Source organism: Apis mellifera, linkage group LG11 (genome assembly GCF_003254395.2).
Source record: "Apis mellifera strain DH4 linkage group LG11, Amel_HAv3.1, whole genome shotgun sequence".
NCBI lineage: Eukaryota > Metazoa > Arthropoda > Insecta > Hymenoptera > Apidae > Apis > Apis mellifera.
The window spans coordinates 13,984,682-14,007,163 of record NC_037648.1 but is presented as its reverse complement, the minus strand read 5'-3'; the positions used below and the strand labels follow the sequence as shown (position 1 = coordinate 14,007,163).

General features: G+C 28.1%; 5 protein-coding genes and 1 long non-coding RNA gene across 22 annotated transcripts in view; 3 read left to right on the top strand and 3 right to left on the bottom strand.

Annotated features, from left to right (window-relative positions):
* Window positions 1–1,126: 1,126 nt before the first annotated feature.
* On the bottom strand, window positions 1,127–6,638 carry LOC410256 (protein lap1). Of its 2 annotated transcripts, XR_001704856.2 has the most exons (12): window positions 6,076–6,638; window positions 5,793–5,959; window positions 5,531–5,666; window positions 5,169–5,458; window positions 4,353–5,064; window positions 3,898–4,088; window positions 3,555–3,662; window positions 2,852–3,305; window positions 2,000–2,784; window positions 1,818–1,889; window positions 1,483–1,734; window positions 1,127–1,368 (listed from the first exon to the last, which is right to left on the bottom strand). XR_001704856.2 is itself a non-coding variant. In XM_006566512.3 (11 exons), the coding sequence occupies exons 2-11, from the start codon at window positions 5,946–5,948 to the stop codon at window positions 1,558–1,560; spliced, it is 3,081 nt and encodes a 1,026-aa protein (XP_006566575.1). In that variant the 5' UTR covers window positions 5,949–5,959; window positions 6,076–6,638; the 3' UTR covers window positions 1,127–1,557. The 2 variants fall into 2 exon arrangements, 1 of the variants encoding a protein (XP_006566575.1); XM_006566512.3 differs by having other exon boundaries at window positions 1,127–1,734.
* A 224-nt stretch (window positions 6,639–6,862) lies between these two features.
* On the top strand, window positions 6,863–10,838 carry LOC410255 (RUN domain-containing protein 1). Its single transcript, XM_393737.7, has 9 exons — window positions 6,863–7,293; window positions 7,396–7,489; window positions 7,563–7,730; window positions 7,864–8,044; window positions 8,104–8,198; window positions 8,285–9,040; window positions 9,120–9,217; window positions 9,301–9,395; window positions 9,487–10,838. The coding sequence occupies exons 1-9, from the start codon at window positions 7,139–7,141 to the stop codon at window positions 9,591–9,593; spliced, it is 1,749 nt and encodes a 582-aa protein (XP_393737.2). The 5' UTR covers window positions 6,863–7,138; the 3' UTR covers window positions 9,594–10,838.
* A 68-nt stretch (window positions 10,839–10,906) lies between these two features.
* Window positions 10,907–12,427, bottom strand: LOC107965270. Its single transcript, XR_001705040.1, has 2 exons — window positions 11,897–12,427; window positions 10,907–11,805 (listed from the first exon to the last, which is right to left on the bottom strand). It is a non-coding gene; the product is annotated as an uncharacterized LOC107965270 (long non-coding RNA).
* An 801-nt stretch (window positions 12,428–13,228) lies between these two features.
* Window positions 13,229–16,481, bottom strand: LOC408312 (tyrosine-protein kinase transmembrane receptor Ror2). 2 transcript variants are annotated; one of them, XM_003250817.4, is made up of 6 exons: window positions 15,949–16,481; window positions 15,676–15,866; window positions 15,324–15,585; window positions 14,965–15,225; window positions 14,692–14,879; window positions 13,229–14,527 (listed from the first exon to the last, which is right to left on the bottom strand). In XM_003250817.4, the coding sequence occupies exons 1-6, from the start codon at window positions 16,007–16,009 to the stop codon at window positions 13,526–13,528; spliced, it is 1,965 nt and encodes a 654-aa protein (XP_003250865.1). In that variant the 5' UTR covers window positions 16,010–16,481; the 3' UTR covers window positions 13,229–13,525. The 2 variants fall into 2 exon arrangements, with proteins under 2 accessions (XP_003250865.1, XP_391863.4); XM_391863.7 differs by having other exon boundaries at window positions 14,983–15,225.
* A 255-nt stretch (window positions 16,482–16,736) lies between these two features.
* Window positions 16,737–20,021, top strand: LOC726018 (replication factor C subunit 4-like). Its single transcript, XM_026443895.1, has 7 exons — window positions 16,737–16,955; window positions 17,028–17,303; window positions 17,797–18,190; window positions 18,267–18,380; window positions 18,439–18,522; window positions 18,595–18,683; window positions 19,040–20,021. Exons 1-7 carry the CDS (start codon window positions 16,843–16,845, stop codon window positions 19,056–19,058), a joined length of 1,089 nt encoding a protein of 362 aa, XP_026299680.1. The 5' UTR covers window positions 16,737–16,842; the 3' UTR covers window positions 19,059–20,021.
* Window positions 20,015–22,482, top strand: part of LOC408311 (catenin delta-2) — a 47,473-nt gene continuing 45,005 nt past the window's right edge. For 6 of the 15 annotated variants that reach the window (XM_006566503.3, XM_006566508.3, XM_006566507.3 and 3 more), the window contains exon 1: window positions 20,329–20,458. Coding sequence is in view for 8 of the 15 variants with exons in the window: in XM_026443888.1 (XP_026299673.1) it covers window positions 21,226–21,305 (80 nt within the window). In the remaining 7 variants the exon portion in view is untranslated. Of the gene's footprint in view, window positions 20,459–20,990; window positions 21,306–22,482 lie in introns of those variants that run through there. The other 9 variants (XM_006566510.3, XM_026443888.1, XM_026443886.1 and 6 more) reach the window with 9 other exon arrangements.

Genomic DNA, 22,482 nt, shown 5'->3' with positions numbered 1-22,482 from the left:
CTGGGATACAAATAATATATTGGTTATAACTCATATCTTGACTTAAACAGTATTCATTTGTGTCATTTATCATCAATCTTTCTAAACATTTATCTCACAGCTCTACCCATTTACATGATTAATCTTCATTTTTTTTTTAACTTTACTAACATAGAAAAGTAGTATTTTATCTTACTATTTGGCATTATTATGCCATATTAATAACTGTTGTGAAAACACAGTTTCTACAAGGTACATACATTTGTTTCTTTACATAGAATGAATCAAATATAATAATTCACAACCATAATAATAAAGATCTTATTTTATCAAACACTTAACAGTTGACTCTGTTATAAGAGAATCACTAATATTTAATAAAAATAAACTTATCACGAAATAATGGCAAGTAAAAATATATAAAATCGTTTGAAAATATAATGTATTATTAATGAATAATCTTCATTAAAAAATATTTTTTAAAATGAGAATAAAAAAATGAAAAGAAAATTTAAAACAATAGCAAAATTAATAAAAAAAATTAAAAATATCACTAATAAAGTTAAAGTACACAGAAGAATATCTCTTTTTTTTACCTTATCGAGATTCTCACAGATATTTTTCAAATAATTCAAACTATTCTATTTTTTAATATAAAAATAAAATTATTAAATAATATAAACAAAGTTAATCTATTTCTTTGTGCTTTTAAAATCTTTGTTGGATAAATTTGTAGAAAACTCATTTCTAAATACAAAATATTTCATATGATATCTTAAAAAAAATTTCTGTAAGAATCTCATTTAATCGACAAAGATAATATTTGTATATAATATATATGCATAATATATGTTCATTTTTTATATAGTATTCTTTTTAAGTGTATATGAATAATAAATAGCATTTGTTTCTGGCACATTATCAGCTCTCTGCAAAGAGAACAAGTAAGTTGACACAAATACAATCAACACCATAAAACAACACAAATATATCTTTATGAAGTTGGAAATTCAGGAAGAAAGTTATCATTCTATAATTTTATGCTGAATAGTTTCTATTTTACCTACTTATGTGCCCAAATAATACGAGCGAGCTGTGAATCGGCCCATGAAGAAACTTTTCTTAAAAATAGTTTTAATTGTACATCACATTTTAAATTTTTTTTTTTTTTATCATAAATTGTGCAAGGGAGTGTATTTCTAATCTACGGTATCTAAGAGTCTATGAACGGAATTTTTCTTGAATTTGTTTTTTTTTAAAAAAAGCTCGGTTCATAAGGCGTAACCATTGGAAGCTAGAAATATTTGCTCAAATAAATGCCACCACTCTCACCTTTGGTAACGCTGTTTCAGTCGTATTCAATTCGATGATATCGGAAAGTATGATTTACTACCATGAAAACAAGCGTTTAGAACTAATAAAATGGAACTTTCGTTTTTTCAATGAAGTATGATATGCAATAATGTTAGTTAAAAAATATATACATTAAAAAAAAAAACTTACATGAATGTATTCAGTTCGATGTGCATAAACTGATTACTAGTATATGAAAAAAGATTATTTTTCTTTAACTAGATGTCATTGATGACGGCTAATCATCATGGATACCACTGCTCCTGTTGCTCGAAGAACAGCCACAGCATTGTTATGATCAGATTTAGTAAAGTCAATGCCATCCACTTCTAAAATTTTATCTCCTGGTCGAAGTGTACCTTGTGCAGGACCATCTGGATTTACTTTAGTCACTATAATTCCCTAGAATAAATAAAATGACAATTGAAAAAATAGAAAATTTTATATAAAAAAAAACATATTTTATTTAAATTTGAAATATTTACGGTTTCGGCTCCTGCTACTCCACCTGCTATACTAAAACCAAGACCAGGATTTTTTTTCACTTGGACAGGCAGCTGTATAAATAATATAAATTGTATTATAAATTGTGAATCGTAAAAGTATTACATAAATATTATTATAAGACAAGAAAAAAAGAAAAAAGATAAAAGAAAAAAAAACATACAACATTAGCGTTTTTATGCGGCCCGAACATCCATTTAAATCTTGGTTTTCTTTCTGGATTTAATGATTCATTCCGTCCAACAATCTTATATTTATCAACATTAGAATTGGTCACTTCATTTGAAAACTTATTATTTGATAAAATTGGAGTACTTCGACCAGAATTAGTTTCATTTTTTATATTGACAGAATTATTCATATTTAATGATGTTTCAATAGATAAAGTTTTTGAAGTTCCTTCCATATTTGGATTTGTAACTAAAGTTGTATTCATAGATAAATTATCACAAGAAGCATTATTATTTGAAGTTCCATTTATTATTTTTTTTGATCGATCCGAAACTTTGTGTTGCATAGAAAGCGGACTTCGATATTTTTTTCCTGTTATCGGAGATGTAGGTATACATGATGCGTTCAATATTTTTAAAGCTTCATAATCTTCAACAGAAGAGTTTATGCATTTATTTGATAAATCGTTACTTGAAATAGAATTCGTATTTTCTAAATGTTTTGTTTTTAAAATAGGAATTCTACTTGGCTTTAATGATCTATCTCCTTCTAAAGATTGTTCTGGATCTATTGATTCTGTCAATATATGTGTTTGATCAATATTACTAAAAGAATTTATCTTTTCATCATTATTTGTTTTATTAGGTACATCTGTATTATTTGATGAAAATTTATCATTATATTGTTCTTCATAATTTTGTATTTGCGTTTCCTGTGATATTTTTAAATTTGATGTGTTAATATCAATTTGTGGAGGAGATAAATCCAATTGGGCTGCTGCAATGACAAAATAAAAAAATTATGCATATTGCCATCTTAATAACAATAAAAGAAAATGACTTACATTGATTTAATTGTTGAAAAAGTGCTGCTTTTTTTGAAAATGCAGCAGCAATATGATATGGTGGTGGGACAAGTGGTACTTCATTTACTTTTGGTACTTGAACATGATCAGTATTCTTGTTGCTTATAATGATAGGCATACTTTTATAAGGTTCTATAAACTTTTCTGATTCAATAATTTTTGCTGTATTTGCTTTTGAATATTCATCCGGTTTCCAAGTAGAATTTACATAATCTGCTACTGTTGGAGGTTTGGAAATGTATTCAGATGTAGGATTACGAATATATTTTGCTTCTCTGATATCTGGACTTTTTTCTTTTGCAAGAACTGTCTTGTTCGCTTCATCGGAAGATTCTTCTGAAACAGATTGTTCTGTTCCAATATCCGTAGGAGTATTAGTTTTGCACTCTTTCGATATATGATGTTCAGTTGGTGATAATGATGAATGTGAACCCTAAAGAATAGAAACTTAAAATTATTTCATAATTCTTTATTCCTTATTTGCAGAAACTTTATGATTATCCCTATAAAATTTTATTTAATATTGGTTTATTTTTTAATATAAATATATATATATTTTTGTATTTCTTGAATTCATTTGTTTTTAATCTTATTTTAATTTATTTAACTTTATTATCAAAATCAATAATAATTACTTTTCAATCTAATAAAATTGTCTTTTTCATAATTCTCTAATGAATACCTTATTAAATAAACTTTGTGAAAAACAGGTCCCAGATTTTGAGGTAAGGTCCAAAGTAGTTGTAGCAATAATAGCTTCTTTGATCATAGTCTCCTGTTCTAAATGCATCTGTAAGTTTCAATTGGCAACTTTCTTATATTCTAGATGCTAATTATAAAAAAATACATATAAAAAAATATAAGAAAAACATTTTAATTGACTTTGAAATTATATTCAGCAGTATTATTTTTAATTCATCATAGATTTCTTTTCCTGTTAGATTAGAAAAAAAGAAAGAAAAAAGGGAAAAAAAGTGATATAAAATTAAGGAAAAAATAATTGCATTTTAAATCACGACTCTTACTCTTTCATCATGTGCTGATTGATGATGTAAATTGCGGGCATGTCTAGCAAGGTTGCGCAGCTCTTTAGGATAAGGAGTTGGTGCTCGGTGAAGTTGTCTAGGGATCTCAGATTCTACTTCAGCAGCAAAACATATTCTTTTTCCAGTACCAACAATTGAACTCGAAATTAATCCTACAGCTGGTGTTATTTCTACAAAAAAAAAAAAAAACGAAATTCTAATTATATATACATTTATATTAAAAATTTCTAATTATTTTTAAATAATATCATTATTAATATATTTTAATAAATAAATTTGTTAGCACATACTTTACCATTTCATTCTTCATCTTCTTCTTCATTATCCACTAGCAGCAATAGTGGATCATATTTTATTATATATAAACTTATTATGCTATTATACAATACATAAAATTTATATACATATATTATCAAATAGAAATAGATACTTACGCTCAAGTTCTTGCCGCGGTTTTTGTGGTAGCATAAAGCAACTTAACACCATCATGTCTTCTTCACAATTAAATTCTTGTTGCAATGGCACTAATGGTTGACTTTGATTGTCGCTCAGCCATAATGCTTTTAAATTGCTCAAGTTTAACATAGAAACGGGCAAAAATTTAATGCAATTGTTTACAAGATTGAGTACTTTTAAAGAAGATAAATGTCCCAATTCAGGTGGAACTCGAGTTAAATTGTTTGATCTCAATGACAACAATGATAACGCCGTACAACTTCCAATTTCTGGTGGAAGGCATCTCAAATAATTATTGTCTACATTTAAACAATGTAATTTTCGCAAAAGTCCTATTGATGATGGCAAATATTCGAGGAAGTTCTTAGTAACTATAAGCTCCTCTAAGTTTGACATTTGTCCAATGTCATTTGGCAGTGCATTCAATTGATTGTCATCAACTTTAAGAGTCACAATTGTACGTAAATAACAAAGAGAATCTGGTAATTGATAGATTTCATTTGATGACAGATGCATAATGGAAATATCTCTCCATCCTTCTACTTCTGATGGAATAATATGAATTGCATTCATGGTACAATCAAAATGATTTAAACGGTAAAGCTGATTAATGTTGAGTGGTATACGTCTGATATCATTACCATCTATCCACAATTCAGTGAGATTGATAAGATCCCCAACAACTTCAGGCTAAAAAGAAGAAATTAATATATATAAATTAATAAATAATATAAATAGTATAATAAATAGTAATCAATAGTAGAATATAATATAAAGATATAATGTAAACATACCAATTCCGTGAAATCATTATTACCAATATCAAGTCTTTGCAAATTTATTAAACGACTCATACTCTTTGGTAATGTCATCAAATTATTTTCCCTAAGTTCTAATGTTTTCAAAGCTGAAAGTCTTCCAAAATTTGCTGGTAAATATTCTATGTATGCATCATTTATATACAATTCTCTTAATCCAACAATATGTGTAATAGCATCTGGGAAACGTTCAAATGGATTAACACTGATATCTATAGAACGAAGATTTTTACATTCTTTTATACTGTCTGGTAGTTCTTTAATACCTAAAAAAGTAAATATAAAAATTATGATGAATTAGTTACAAAAAGAATTATATAAAACTTTTAGATTCATACTATTTTTACTGAGGTCTAAATATTCCAAGTTAATTAATGATGCTATGGCGGGTGGTAACGTTGTGACTTCATTATCACTGAGGGAAAGTACTCGTAATTCATGGCACTGAAATAATGGTCTTGGAAGATCCTTTATCTGTAATAAAATATGAAAATTATATCTTTGAATCATAGGAACAGATAAAAAAAATATATATATATATATATAAATATTAATTTTATTATAATTTATGATATTATATTTTATAATATTTATTTTTACCCTATTGGCATCAAGATAGAGTTTTTCCAATGTTCTCTCATAAATGAACACATCAGGTGGTACATCATAAAGATTACAATTATTTAAGTGCAATTCACAGATATCTTCTTCTTGTGTTCTTAAACATGCAGCACACTGCCACCAAGCACTACCCATTTCATGTATAACTACAAACAAATTTTTTTGAAAAATATGTACTTTTTATAAAAAGAAATCATTTTTTTTTTTAATAATAATCACAATTAAAGAAATTTATAAAGTATCGAAAAATTCTTTTTATTACCTATAATACCTCAAGATTGATTCTTTATCATCGATATATTTATAATAAAAGATAGATTCCTGAATAAAATAACTGGATTCGCTAAAAATTGTTCTATGAAATTTTTAAAAATCATTCGGCTATCAATGTGTCAATGTTCGGTTTTTTACGTGCCGGTTTCGTCAAAGTTATTTCTTGCCACATCATCGCGAATACTATGATACGCGATGCACTTGTTGATAACTTCTTTTTCCTCAAGTAGAAATAAGAATAATATACAAAACGTAATGATGCGTTAATCAACACTGGTTATGTCATGAGATGTAGGTTATTATATATTTCTCTTTAAAAATTCTGTTTATAAATATATCTTACTATTATTTGCTGCATATTCTATTCTTTTATACAATCAATAGCGTAATAATTGATTATGATCTAATAAAATAATAAAGAATGTTCTCTCAAAGATAAAACAATTTGACACATTTGTGAGATTCGACTAGGCATACAACGAGATTACTATTTATCGAAAAATCTTCGATAATATTAATGGTATGTTCATAACACCTCAATATTTTATTTAAACAATTGTTTGTAGATTTTTATGCAACACTAATATATATTATAAAGATTTTGTAAAAATTTATTATTACAAACGTGATCAGAAATAAAAATGCATATTCAATATAGCAAATCGTTATTGAATATTTTTGTCTATATAGTAGTATGAATCAATTATAATATAAATTTTATTCTAAAAAGTGAACGAATCTTAAATCTACAATATTTGTGGTTGTTTGATATGAGAATGCGCCTTAGTTGGCGCAAAATCGACAGCGACAAGTGACGTTTTCATTCGTACACGTGCGCAGAAGTTAATTAATGGATTAAGCGTGATGAGAATTGAAGACAAGACATTGTAATGTGTTATAACAAAAATTAAATTTATGTAATATGTACAAATAGAAAAAAGAATTGTCATACATTGAAACGTTTGTTATATCGATTATAACTGACATTAACTAAGATTCATGAACGCAAGGTAGAATTTTCGAAAGAAATCAGGATCGTAAACAATAGGAAAATGAGTTCTGGCGAGTATAAAGGTAGTGAAAATGAGGATATCGAAAACTCGGATGAAAGTGATAGACCATCAGGCGAGAGATGGGCACCCGTTGGTGCAAATGATGGTGATAATGATTTTGCTGATGAATATAAATATGTCGATAATATGGAAAAGTAAGTGCTTCATAAATATAACAGATGCAATATTTATTACTATTAATTATATATTTGAGAGAAAAATTTAATTTTACAAATATTTTTGATATATTCTAATAGTTTACCATATGATATGGAAAGGCTAAAAGTGCTTGAGGAAGAGCAAGAAATGCTTAATTCATCTCTTATAGCACTGACTACTCATTTTGCCCAGGTATTAAATAAATTATGAAATTATAATTTGTATTTGTTACAATATTTTAATATTTAAAATCTGGTTATCTTAGGTTCAATTTCGTTTAAGACAAATTGTAGATGCACCAGCAAATGAAAAAGAAACATTGCTCAAAGAATTAGAAGAATTTGCTTTTAGGGGAATACCAGATGTTCCAAATAATTTATCACTTGATAGCAGATCAATTACCCCAACTTCTCCAATGTCTTGCAAACAAAATGTAAGTCAAATAAAAATTAGCTATATTTATTTGTTTTATTAATTTCTTAAAATTGTTATTTGTTTTATTAAAAAAATAATTCAATATTTTATATATTTTATATAACTTTTATATATTTTATATAACTTAATAGATATCTGGAGTGATAAATGATATTGATGTTGAATCTAAAATGGCATTACAAAGAACAAAACAAAAAGAATTAATATGTCAATTAAAATCTCAATTAGAAGATCTAGAAAAGTATGCCTATGAAACTGGTGATGCAGATTTACCACAAAGTATGATATTAGAGAGACAGAATATCATAATAAGTAAGTTTTTTATATAAATACTTAATTAAAATCTATTCTGATCTTATTATTTTTCCTAGATCATTTAAAAGAAAAATTAAATTTCAATGTTGATGATCTTTGTAAATTACCAGTTGATGATTTAAGATGGCAAGTTGATTATGCTATAAGCCAGGTAAATTGTTTTGTCTAATAGAATAAATTATGAAAAAAATAGTGAATAATGAATTAAAAAAAAAAATAATTTATAATCATTTACAGATTGTTAGTCCTTTGAAAATGAAAGAGCAATTAGTATCACAATTAAAAACACAAATTGCAGATTTAGAACGTTTTATAAATTATCTTCAAGGAGAAGTTAGTACAGAAACTTTAGCATGTACTTGTGCATGCCCAGTACATACAAATCCTTCTGGTTCTACTTCCTATGCTAAAAAATCATTTAACAGAAAAACAGATGAAGAAAATAGAACAAAAACTCTGAACACTGTTAAGAAAGTTGTAGCTCTGTTACATATGTTCCTAGTATCTCAATTAGGTTGTGGTAGTGAACGAGTTCGAAGAAACTTTAAGAAAAATTCTATACATAATTGGCGCGATTTAAGAACAAGATTAGATATCGCAGTTGAACATGTTATAGAAACTATTGCCGAAGTTGAGCGTCATCCAGAAGATGACGATATTGCTAATGAAGACGATTACGCTTCGGATTCAGATTCTATGTCTCATTGCAATGCTCGAGTAACATCTGCTGTAAGGAAGCATTTAGCAACTTCCATACGTGATTTAATACAACACGGTTTAATGTCTGATGCGCGTTCTAATAGTGTAGTACCATTTGTTGGATGTTTTCCTCAAAGAAATTCTTCTACTTCTAATTTAATGCATGCATGGGAACTAATATTGAAATATTATGAAATTAAAAATGGCCATCATTATAATTCTAGTCCAGCACAGAAATTATCTCAAAGTTTTAATCTCGATTTAGCAGGTGGAAGAGTTGTTTCTTCTAAACAGGTAGTTATTATATGCTTGATAATATGTTCTTCAAATTGATTTTAAATAGAATTTGTTTTTATAAAATTATAATTTTTAGAGTTTATTAACAACAATTGGAAACATTATTGCATCACACAGTCCATATAAAAGGAGTTATGATTCTCATTTTAAAGCATTTATATGTGCATCTCTCAAGTGAGTAAACATTTTACAAAAAAATTAGTTAAAAATCGTTTTATGAGAATAAAAATTTAAGATTTATATCTTTTTTATTATAGCACTAATAAACTCGTTATTTGGTTAAAACTTATTTTGCAATGTCAATATCTTCTTGAAAATCATTATACATCATGGAGTTATGTTATAAAAACAGGTAATTAAGATGTTAATGTATAAGTAACTATTTTTACTGGATTACATTTTGATCTATCTTTGAATATCTTTATATTATTATTACAAAATAGGTTTCCAAGATGCGTTTCATACTCTCGATCGCCTTACTAGTTACAAATTTGATCTACCAGTTGATTTGGCGGTAAGACAGTTTCAGAATATAAAAGACGCATTTTGATTGCGAAAAATATTAAATACTATATTTAGGAGAAAATATAGGTACTTATTTTTAGCAAGTTAAAAATGAAATATCAGATTTTTCAATTAAGTAAATAACAAACAGTATATTTTAACTTTATATTAATATTATGATAGTATTTTTTTAAATAATTTTTAAATATTATTTTGCAAATATTTTGTTATTTTTCGAATATTTATTATTAAACAATTCTTATAATGCAATAATGTAATAACTTAAAATATCAGTATTTTGATCTCATATTTTTAGAATTTAGTTTTTTTATTTAATTACATTATTTCAAGAATATAAAGTATCATGCAAAAAATAAGAATTAATAATATGTCGTACGTGAAAGTATCAATGATAATCTTATAATACATATAAAGTGCAGAACAGGTAATAATATAACGCTGCCTGACAACAATAAGGACTGAAATATATGTATATTATCTAGTTACTTTTAACTATATTTTTGGATATTGCACGTTCTCGATAAATTAATAAATTTGAAATAAAAAATTTTATTTACACCATTTAAAAAGTAATATTGTAAATTTAAACGGGATTTATAAAATTAATGAACGTGATTTTTACTGTGATTAAATTTAAGATCTTGATACTAAATTTCATTACAAGGAAATCATATTAATTTATATTAAGAATTAATCTATCAAAATCCAAAGAATAAACCAAAGTTGTTTTTAATACTCCATAAATTAAATAAGTGCATTTTTTTTAATTTTTAATTTTATGATAACATATCATTGAAGTAATAATTAAATTTAATAATGATTTACTAATGTGTGTAAATTTTAATATTGTGATATATTGCTGATATATTTTATCTTTGTTACATTTTATAGAATTTTATAATTGATTTGTATAGTATAAATGTTTAGTTAATCATGAGAAAAATTATTCCTTTTTATTGTACAGCTAAAAATATATATGTATATCAAATATTATGTACACAGCAGTAAATTATTGTTCCTAATTTTATGAACATTATTTCAAAAAAGACATACATTTTATTAAAATACATGCATTATTTTAAAACAGTAGTTTCCTAGGATATATATGCGACTATTGTATCGCCTATACAAGATATTTCACGTATAAGGTAGCTATAAGAATATTAATTGTATGATTGTATCATATTATATAAATTTGCTTTTTATATACCATGATTTGACGTTAGTTTATTGAAAAAAATTTGCGGAAATATATTTATGGAACAATGTATTTATTTTTTTGCAATTTATTGTCCCAATATTCCATTTTTTTACATAAATAAAGAAAAAACTATGGAATATATGAAATTGGTTGTTTATTTCTTGTAAAAGTTGTACATCAGTAAAAGTTTCATAGCAGTTTTTTCAACATGTTCGTAGTATTTCATTGATAATTCCTCGATATTCGTAATAATAAGGTACATAATTTTTATTAGCTCAGTTAAATATGATTCTTTACAATAAAGTAAAATGTAATTGATTGCTCTTTGTATGAATTTCGTTAAAGATTTATAGAGTATCGAGGAATCTCTATGTTTTTACAGATTAGATTAGTTTCTTGTACATAAAATTCAGAATAGAGTTTACTATCGTTAATAACACATCTGAACTCAACGAAGTATATAATACCAGAAATTTCTTGGTCATAGATAATACGTATCGTGCACGTATTATCGTAATATCATATTATCATGTACAATTCTACTCATACAGGATACAAATACACAGATGTAAGAGCACAGGCTTGGTAAAAGTTCTTTTTATCATCTTCACAATATAAAAGTCGTGTATAAAAAGATCTGTGGAAGAGCATTTGAATATTGCATTCACACTTTTTGTATATAGTAAATTGTATTTCTAATGCTCAACCAAATGATTTAATTAATTTGAAATCAAGTAGATAATGACATTCATATTACACATATCTATGTACTTAAGCATAGGATACAACATTCACAAATAAATATGCTCTTCGCAACATATATATATATATATATATATATATATATCCTTGTGAAAATACTGATGAGTGAGATATATCTATTGGAATGCAAATGCAATGATAAAATATCAATAGATAATTTTAATATTAATGAAAAAATATTAAATTATATCACAAAAAATTGGAGTCAACATAGAGTACAAATGAGAAAGAGTTCAAACTAAATTTTCATTTTTCATTTAATAATATTGTATGCCTATAAAATAAATACTTCAAATTAATTCTATGTTACAAGTAAAACATTCATTTAAATATCGTTACAATACAATAATAATTTACTTTCAAACCTTATGTATAACAGTTGCACAGTATACACTCATTTAATGTTTCATTTTTTTACTGTAACATTCGTCATAATAGCTTTTAATGATATTAATTTTCGTACATTAAATAAGCTATGTTTTTTGATACAGCAACGATCTAACATCTAACAATTAAGGACAGTTTACATATAACGTTGCTAAATATAAACCCATTTCTTTATAGCCAAATTGTTCACATAGTTATATAAATTCAATATTATTTGTCTTAGGCTTTAGTAAAACATTGTTATTTTTTTGTTTCATATATATTTATATATAGGAAAGTTTGCCTGTTTTTCATAACATAATGTATGTCTCTTAACATATTTTTATTTTGAAAAAATAAAAAAAGTATTTTGAAAAAACATTGCTAATACATACAATTATATATGTATATAAATCTTTATGCACGTACTTATAATTATCAGGTCAACTAGTTCAACTAAATATTTTTTTTTTTCGATTTTTCATAAAAATGTATAAAAAAAAGAGTCAAGTAAAAAAGTATATATTCATAGATAATAAAAATTGTTTTGGTAATATAAATATCTTCATAATTATTAAAACAAAAAATTAATTATTCTTAGTTATTAAATGTTTATTATTAATTAGAAAGATTTCTATTTTTTGATAGAATATTAAATAAATATTTTAAACATCATTATTATATTTGTTTAAGAAAATTCAGTATTATGAAATCATTTTTATGAAATCTTTCAAAAAGAGTAACAGCAATACTGTATATAAATTTTCATAAGCATACTTTTATTTTTTTCTTTGCAAATATAAACAAGTTAATATTTATAGCAACACACAAATTAATCTATTATTTGCTTAGAAAAAACATTGAGTTTTGCATTCTTATTACATAGTAATAATAAACATTTTATAATTGTAATATTACCACTGAAATCTTTGTTTTGTATTATTAAGTTTCATTTAAGTATTAGATTGGACTGTCATAAATATGTAGTCTTTTAGTGGTAGTTAGTAACGTGTTATATATATTATTGTAAAATTCGTTGACGGAATGCATAAAATCACAATAGACAAAACGCAATGCAAGATCAAAATTTGTATGTGCGAAAAATCGCTTTAAAACATTCATACAGTATCTTAATTACATATATGTGTTCTTCATACATAGCAGTCTTTAGTTTTTTAGTCTTGACATAAATTTAAATAAATTATTAATAAAAATAAATTGTTAATAATTTTATAATCTAGAGAAGTATTATGATTATCTTTTTAAATCGCATTTAAATTTAATAACTGCAAATATATTTTATAAAAAAAAATTAATTTAATAGTAAGTATATTTACAAGAATAATAGATATAAATCAAATAAAAAGATTTTTTCAATTTACAAATTTGACTTGATGCATTCATGCAATCATTCTTGTGAACATAATAGTAGCCAATATGTGTTAGTTTAACACATTTCTAATATATATTAATTCATTTAATAAGGCTACATAACAAACATAACAAAGGCAGTTGTATATAACATCTAGTATAATTTACCACTTACCTTTATCTCTTTCCATAAATATCACTTATTTCATAATTGTATAAATAATTGAATTTCCTTCAGAGACAAATTATCAACAAGTTTAAACATGAATACGCAATGGTACACTATCCGACTTATTTTCTGCTTCCAGATTATATTTTATAGTATCAAGAGTATTATAAATTGTTCTGAAAGTAGGTCTATCTGATGGTCTCCTGTTCCAACAAAGTTTCATCAAATCATATATCGCCGGTGGAGTATTTTCGGGACATTGGAGTACATTGCCTTCCTTTATATATTTTACAACTTCTTCGTGCGTCATTCCATAATAAGGCTGGAGCGCAAAACTAAATATTTCCCACAAGCATACCGCGAACGCCCATACATCAGATTCAACGGTATACTTATTATATAATATACTTTCTAAAGGCATCCACCTAACTGGAATAGCATCTTGTTCATCGCCTTTATAGTAATCTTGTAAATAGATTTTTTGCGATAAACCGAAATCTGCTATCTTTACAATCATTTGATCATTGATCAAACAATTTCTCGTTGCGAGATCTCGATGAACGAATTTTCGATCTGACAAATATACCATTCCAGATGCTACTTGAAGCGCAATATTAATCAAATCCATATGCGATAAACGAGAATCTGTGAAATGTTCATCTTTTTCTAGGCTTCGAATAATATAATTTCCCGGTGAACAAGATCGGAGAAATTCATTCAAATCACCACGACCCATGTATTCAAAAAGAAGACACATTGGTCGACCTAAAGCGCATACACCTAATAATTTGACGATATTTGGATGATCGAATTCGGCAAGAAGACATGCTTCTCGTTCGAAATCTTTGAGCAGATCATCTGATGCTTCTTCTTTTAACATTTTTACAGCAACATTGGTAAATTCTTCACCTGGAACAAGACCAGGTGCTTTTGCTTGAAATACTCTACCAAAAGCGCCCTGTCCCAAATCTCGAACATATATAATATTATTTCTTGGAAATTCAAGTTTTTCCAATTTTGGATTAAGTTGTGCACTTGTTTTATGGTATGCATCATTACTTGGTAATTTGTCCAAATCAATACTGACATACTGAAAATTATATAATTATAACAATATGACACATGCATTATTATTATTATTATTATTTTATTTGTGATAATTATAAAGACCAGACTCAGCAATATTTTTCTGGACATTGTACTTTTAAAATTATATAATAATATAATCAATAGAATATATTACTTTTGATATACCTGATTATCTGTAGGATTATATCCTTGATGTCTTTTGTGAAGTCTATGACTTAAAATAATGGATAATAAAGTTCCAGTTATAATTACAAATCCTAATGAAGACAATATCAATATAAACATTGGAGTAAATAATGTATCCATTACTAAATCTTTAGGATCTATTTCTGGAATTTTATTTGTTATATTATCTGCATTAAAAGAAAATTACAATGAGTATATATTATATTATTATGATTATATATTATGCAATATTTCTATCTTCATGTGTCATACCAGGTATTAAATGCCTACCGCATATAGGAATATCACAATATTGCCATCGTATATGAGGATCCATAGTAAAACACCATGGCATTGGTTCATCTCCACCTGCATTTCTACAATAATTCTCTCCGTAACGAATTTGAGGGAAGACATCTGGTGGTCTATCATGATTATGTGGTATTTGTGCATTCCATGACTGACAATCCAAGCCTAATTTTGTTTTATTTACTTTGCCCATATAAAATCTACCATTGCCCTTGATACAATCATCTGAAATTATAAAATTATATATTTCATTAAAAAATTATATATGATGATATTTGATAATTTAATTTTTAATTTCTAAAAACATTTTAAATTTCTTTTACATGTAACAAGATCTTCATTCATATCAGTTAAATGAATATGAGAACAAGTCACTTTTCCTTTGATTATTTTTGGCAGTGATTCACAATCTGGTAATGTAAAATGACCTCTTGATCTGATATAAATATCCCTCTGTTTGTTGTCTTCTATCATTGCCCAATCATTAAAACAGAATTGATGACGTACTGCCATACAATCTTCATAACATAATGGTAGACCAACTGAGTTGTGACATTGTGGAAAAGCATACATACATAACATTTTCTGAAATGATTAAATATAATTTTTTATATTTTTTTGCATTCTTATTAATCTAATATCAATACTTCATATATCATATATCATATATCATACTTCTGCAGCTGAACGGCATGGTTCAACTAGTCGTTGTATCAATTCTTCCCATAAATTAGTTGTAATACGTTCATTTAACCATCCTCCAGGATTATCATTGGAATCATTAAACCATACTTTTCCAATTCCAGTTAAATATTTCTTACAAATCTTCCCATTGTATGGTGCACAATAACCTTGTGATTCAGGTTCTGTAAAAATAAAAAATATAAATTTAAAATATTTTTCATTGAGTTTTGTATGTTTATATATATTTATATATATAATACATACTAGTCTGTGCAGAACTGAAATGCAAAATGATTGCTACCAGAGAAACAATCCAGAACATCATTATTTATATATACAGCTTAAAAGAATATCAAGAGAAAATATCACATGTTTACAAAAAATTTTTTTATATAAGAAATACGCTGATACCGATATTCATTTAATTTATATTAAAAAGCATTAAATCTATAGTGTAAATTAAATATTTTTTCATACACAGTCGATTCTGATACTCCATCTTACGCGTTAGTTGAACGTGTTTTTTAATGTATCTAATGATCACAAAACGAATATTACAATTATTGATTCCAATTTTTTAAACTGTTTTCGATGGAGGACAGTACGATAAACTGTTAACAAAAATAGTCAATGAACTAACGTTAATTACGAATTATAATATCGAACACATAATTTGAATAGCAACTACAATTAAGTTGTTTTAAGAAAAATCTTGTTTTTGTCTATCATATGTATAATTAACTAATATAGTCAATTCTGCCCTTTATTTACAACATTGGGATACGATGAATAAATGGTAAATTTCCTCGTTTTGTAACGAGCGTAAGTAATTGCTAATCTAACAAAAATTTGGAACTAGGACAGTATTTGTACTCGATAATCGAGGAATTGTTTAATTTTTTTAAAGATATTCCTAATAACTCATAAGATATATTAAATATTTATGATTATAAGTGTCCAAAAAAATTAATTAAATTAATAATAATTTTAAATATAATTGAAAACATATATTTTTATATATATATAAAAATAACTTGTTCCAGAAAATTTTATCTAGTAATGTTGGTATAATACAATTTAGCAGCAGAATGCGCGGGAAGAAATTCCGTTACTGTGTTTAAGGTAAAATTATTGCAAAAAACTGAAGATAAAAAGAGTATGCAAGCTTTTTTAAAAACTGGTAAATTAGGTCCTGGCGAGTTTAAAAAAGTTTCGAATTCACGTTCAAAAGAAGAACGTAGTGGTCCTGCACCGCCATGGGTCGAGAAATAGTAAGCATACGTTAATATAACCTAAATTTTTTATTTATTATTTAAATTTAAATTTTTTAATTTTTTTTACAGTCGTCCAAAGAACGTAGAAGATGTTGTTGAACAAACAGAAGTAGTAGAGGTATTACGACAATGTTTAAAAGGAGGTGATTTTCCAAATTTATTATTTTATGGTCCACCTGGAACTGGTAAAACAAGTACTATATTAGCTGCAGCTAGACAATTATTTGGTAGTCTTTATAAAGAAAGAGTATTAGAATTAAATGCTTCTGATGAACGGGGTATTCAAGTTGTAAGAGAAAAAATCAAATCTTTTGCACAACTTACAGCAGGTGGTATGAGAGATGAGTATGTTCATTGTTATTTTAATCTGAATGATTATTATTTTAATAAAAGCCAATGATGTTTAAGTAAAAGGTCTGAGAATTATCAATTGAGCTACATATATAAGCTATTTGAAGAATATAGTTGTTATCAGGAGTTACTATAAAGTGTTTAGTAATTTGTATTGCCAACTAAAAAGTAACATGCTGAAATTTATTATTTATTAAACATATATACATATATATATATATATATATATACATATATATATATATATATATATATATATATATATATATATATATTAAGCATATATATTGCCAAAAGTATTTTAAAGTTTTAATCTTTTGGTCTTATATTAAAAGCAAACAAAAATATTTATCTTTAATATCTTTTATATGTTGCTCTTATAATTTCTATGATAAATATATAATCTGAGAATACTTTATACAAAATTATAAATACATCAAATAGGAATTTATCATAATAAAAATAAAGTAATTTCTTTCTTTTTCAGTGGAAAAAGTTGCCCTCCTTTTAAAATTATTGTCTTAGATGAAGCAGATAGTATGACTGGTGCTGCACAAGCTGCACTTCGTCGTACTATGGAGAAAGAATCTCATAGTACTAGATTTTGTTTGATTTGTAATTATGTATCAAGAATCATAGAACCTTTGACTTCTCGTTGTACAAAATTCAGATTTAAACCATTAGGAGAAAATAAAATTATTGAGAGATTAGAATATATATGTAAAGAGGAAGATTTAAAGGTAGAAAAACCTGTTTTATTAAAAATTGTTGAAGTTTCGGGTGGAGATTTAAGACGTGCCATAACATGTTTACAATCAATTACAAAATTAAAAGGCAAGGACATTGAAATTACTGTTGATGATGTACTTGAAATCATTGGGGTAATATATAACTTATTTTTCTAAATAATAAAATGAAACAATATTGTATCTTCATTATGTAATAAAATAATTATAGATTGTACCCGACAAATGGTTGGATGAATTAATAGATGTATGTAAAACAAAAGATTATAGCAAAGCAGAAGAATTTGTCGACCAATTTATGTTAGAAGCGTATGCTACATCCCAGGTAAAGTTTTAAATAAATTATTACAATTATTCAGTTTATATTTTATATATTGTTTCAGGTTATTGAACAACTTAGCGAAAGAATTATATATTCCAATGAATTAACAGATAAACAGAAAGCTTTAATTGCAGATAAACTTGGGGTAAGAATATAAAGTTATTTGTAAAATAAATATAATGTGCATATTTCTCATTTATTATTTTTTTACTTGCAGGAATGTAATTATAGGCTGTTAGATGGTGGAAATGAATATATACAACTTATCAATATTTGTTGCGGTATTATAAAAGCTTATGAATTAGTGTAACTATTATATTCTTTTTTCAAATTTTTATTTTATATTAATAAATATTTATTATTTTTTTTTTACATATTCCGTTGCATTTCACCTTTTTAAAATAATAAACTGAAATTAAACGCAAAGTGAAACAACTGCTAATATTGTATTCCCTATGAGTACATATTTTTCCCTAGTACTAGTTTTATTTTCTCTTACTAGAAAACTTCTTGTATATATATTAAATATTTAAGGAACAAATATGTTAATTATTATTTTTTATTCGATACATCTTTAAAAAAGTATTGTAGTTTTCATTAAAATAAAATTTAAAATTTATTAGTAATTTACGATAAAAATAACCAAGTTTATTCTAATCTAGGGAAGAAGCGATTTTCTAGCTCTGTCGCGCAATCTATCGGTGGATGACTCTTAATGACGCCATAGTTTGAGAATCACTGTCATCGGCGTGTAGGGGCGTCGTTGCTGCGTGCAATGTGTATCGTGTAGGCGTTGGCGAGGAGGAGACAAGTCGGGGATGTGTCCGTAAAAAACTTGCGGTTTCTGCGTACTCTGCCGCACGTGCACGCTCAAAATCGTGTTCCGTGAACTATTGAATCTTGACAAATCATACTACGTGCCCATATTGGTCGAAATCGTCTCGCGAACGGGCCTAACAATTACGGCCAGGAAAAAAAAGTGCAGCCAGTGCTCCGTATTCTTTCGTTTCTTCCAAAGGCCACGTATCGTGCGTGTGTATCTCATTCTCTTGTCACGAAAGCTTAAGACGCTAACAAATAATTCCGTCGATCGGAGAAATCGACGATTCGATTCCACGGAAGAAACGACGCCCGTACCAGGATGCCAGGACAGGAGGATCTCCGAAGAGCCATTGAGTTGATCGGTGTTACTCGCGCAAATTAATTTCAACTCGATTCGTAAGAGACGACCAAAGTCTCGAAAAACGTACGGATATTAACTTGAGAGGAAGAAAGATAGAGACAAGGAGGAATTCAAGAAGAAAGAATCCGACGGAGAGCGTGTGTACAGGAGATGTTCGGAATCTCGAAACGAGATCCTGGTGCGGGAGGATTCCACTATCAACGGTTACGATCGAACGTATTATCACACGCTGGATTCTTCGGCGTATGAGACAGTCACCGATTGTGAGTCTCTCTCTTGTCTGTGTGGACGCTGCTGACTGTGTACGTGTTTTTCCCGGCGAAGAAATCTCGGCTTGTGACGGCGGCGGCGGTGGTGTCTGCTGGCATGAGATTTTATCGTCGTCTAGTCGGCACGCTCTCGTGGAAGTATCAACATCGAATACGCGCAGTGCGGTTCGTGTGATTTTTTTGTGCGTGAATCAGAATAGTGGCCATTCTTTTTCGTGTACTCATAAACTATTGCGCGACCATCGATGACAAAGGATATACGTCTCACAGAAGAGATTCTTTTAGTAGGGTGGCTCTCGGTTCGTTTCTCGTTTCACCTCTCGTTTTGCCTCTGAGGCTTTCGATGATACTGAGCATTATCGTCGCACATTTGTCTGTGCGACTCGAACTACCTACATAATTATTATATCTTCTTAAAGAAATTAGATATATTTCGAGGCTGATTTACGTGAAACAAAGTGGTGTGGAAGAAAACGTGTTGTGGACAGAGGGTGGATGACACACACAGGACGCGCATTGGCCGGCCGAGGGAACGAATTTGCGGATTTGTCGCCGGTTTATTACGTCGTGCGACAAAACTTCTTGGAATGTGACGAGGGATTCTTAGCGTGGGAAATATCGTAGAAAAGGTAAGTGATTTGAATATGGCAACGAGTTTATATATAATTGTCGAATTAACTATACCATACGAGCTGTCATTGGAACAAGTATTTAATCGAATCGTGTATTCTAACCTGCAAACATAGTCGCGTAAAAATAGCGTTCATGAAACGTACTTGTAAAGGTACGCGACTGTTTGAGAGATTATTTGTTCAATAATTCACGCAATAATAAATTGAAATGTGGTAAATATACCGTAGTAAACACAACATGTTAAAATTCAAGCGCAATCGAGTATTTTTCCTTTTATTATTTTGTATATTTCCCATTTGATTGCACAATTGAATTCGATATCGATATCTACGATATGGGTCGATAACGTTATCGATAAATCCGAGACTAATTCAATGATACATAAGCAGATATCGATTGCAATATACGAGTATTACATATTTGAATCGAAGATGTAATTTTACGAATGATCGATATAACTCGTATCGATCGAGAATCGCAATTATTGACAAATCAATCGGTGCGAAAGAAATGGCGTCGTGAACAAGTCTCGCAGTTGTGTCAGAGAGAGTTGTCGACTAGTATTATCTGTTTTTGTTAAAAAAAAATCTTTGATCAAGTTGACTGTGGCAAGATTACACTTGTTACCCGGTACAATAGCATTTCTCGAGAATAGACGCGGGCTTTGTTTTTGTTTTGAAGCATACGCGACACTCGATGCCGCGCGTCTACCGCACGCATGCCAACATAATTCAAAGTGGTGTAGCATTCAGTGCTGTGACTTATGACCCTTTTGAGAATATACATTGGAGCTAGAAGTAGTTTACACCGATATCATCTGACATTTTTCAGCGCGACAGAAAGGTTTGTGCGATCGAATTTTTTTCTCATATACGAGTGTAATTTGTCAAGGTTATAACATTCGAGAGATTACGAGAAACACGAGTAAGTGACGCGCGTCGACTCGAAATATTTTTAGTTTACAAATAATAATCGAGATTTATCATCCTAGATGGGGTTATTTATCCTTAACATTATTTTCGATATACACATTTATTAAACTGACGTGTAAATTATTCAATTCCGTTCTACGATATATAATCACGCGTATATATATATATATATATAAATTGCCGATAATTCATGGACGATTGTCTCTTTCATGGAGATAAAAGGAAATTCCGGGGCGTCGTTAGATGACGCATACCAGGGCGAGAGTTATATTGACCCGATAATGTGAAAATACGATTTAATCCTGCATCCGAGTGTGGGAATTAATTTCTTAATAGAGAGCAAGCTGGTATGGCGTTAATGACGTTGTAATTGCTTTTTGAATTAAAGATTCATTTCTAACTGAATATAGATTAATAATTGAAGCAATAATTGGCGCGAACATTGATAGATCGTTATTATTTCCGCGAATTTACAATTATCGGAATTCCACCTTCTTCCACCATTCTTCCCTCTCTTCTATATACATATATATATATATATATATATATATATATATATAATACTCTCGCATAATACTTTAGCAGTTCAATGATTGCAGCGCAATGGCGAATTGCTTATCAAATATATATAATATCGTATTTACTCGTGTACAAATTTGCATGATTAACGACTAATTAATTTTATATAAGAACCATCTCTTTAATAATTCTAATTACGTGATAATATTACGTAATAACGATTATGATATATATATATTCAAAAATTGGAAACTGGATCGAAGATTAAAAATACAATGGCCAAGTAAGAAGCTCGTAACGAGTCTTGTTCACCTACACCCCCGTTCCCTTGTTTATGTATCCGGTTGGATAAGGGGCGAGTTCGCGGTTGCCCCCCGCTCTGCTCCCCGCCCCGCGGAACTCGCGAGCCTCCCATCTAATCGCTCGGACGGTAAACTGACAAATTGAGATCCCCATCGTCTTTTATCGCACGACCAAACGATCGCGAAGTCGTACCGTGTATATTTTCGTAAGCGAAAAGCGAGCGTGCGGCTCGGCCCGTTCGCCCGCCCCCCTCCCCCCCTCTTCTC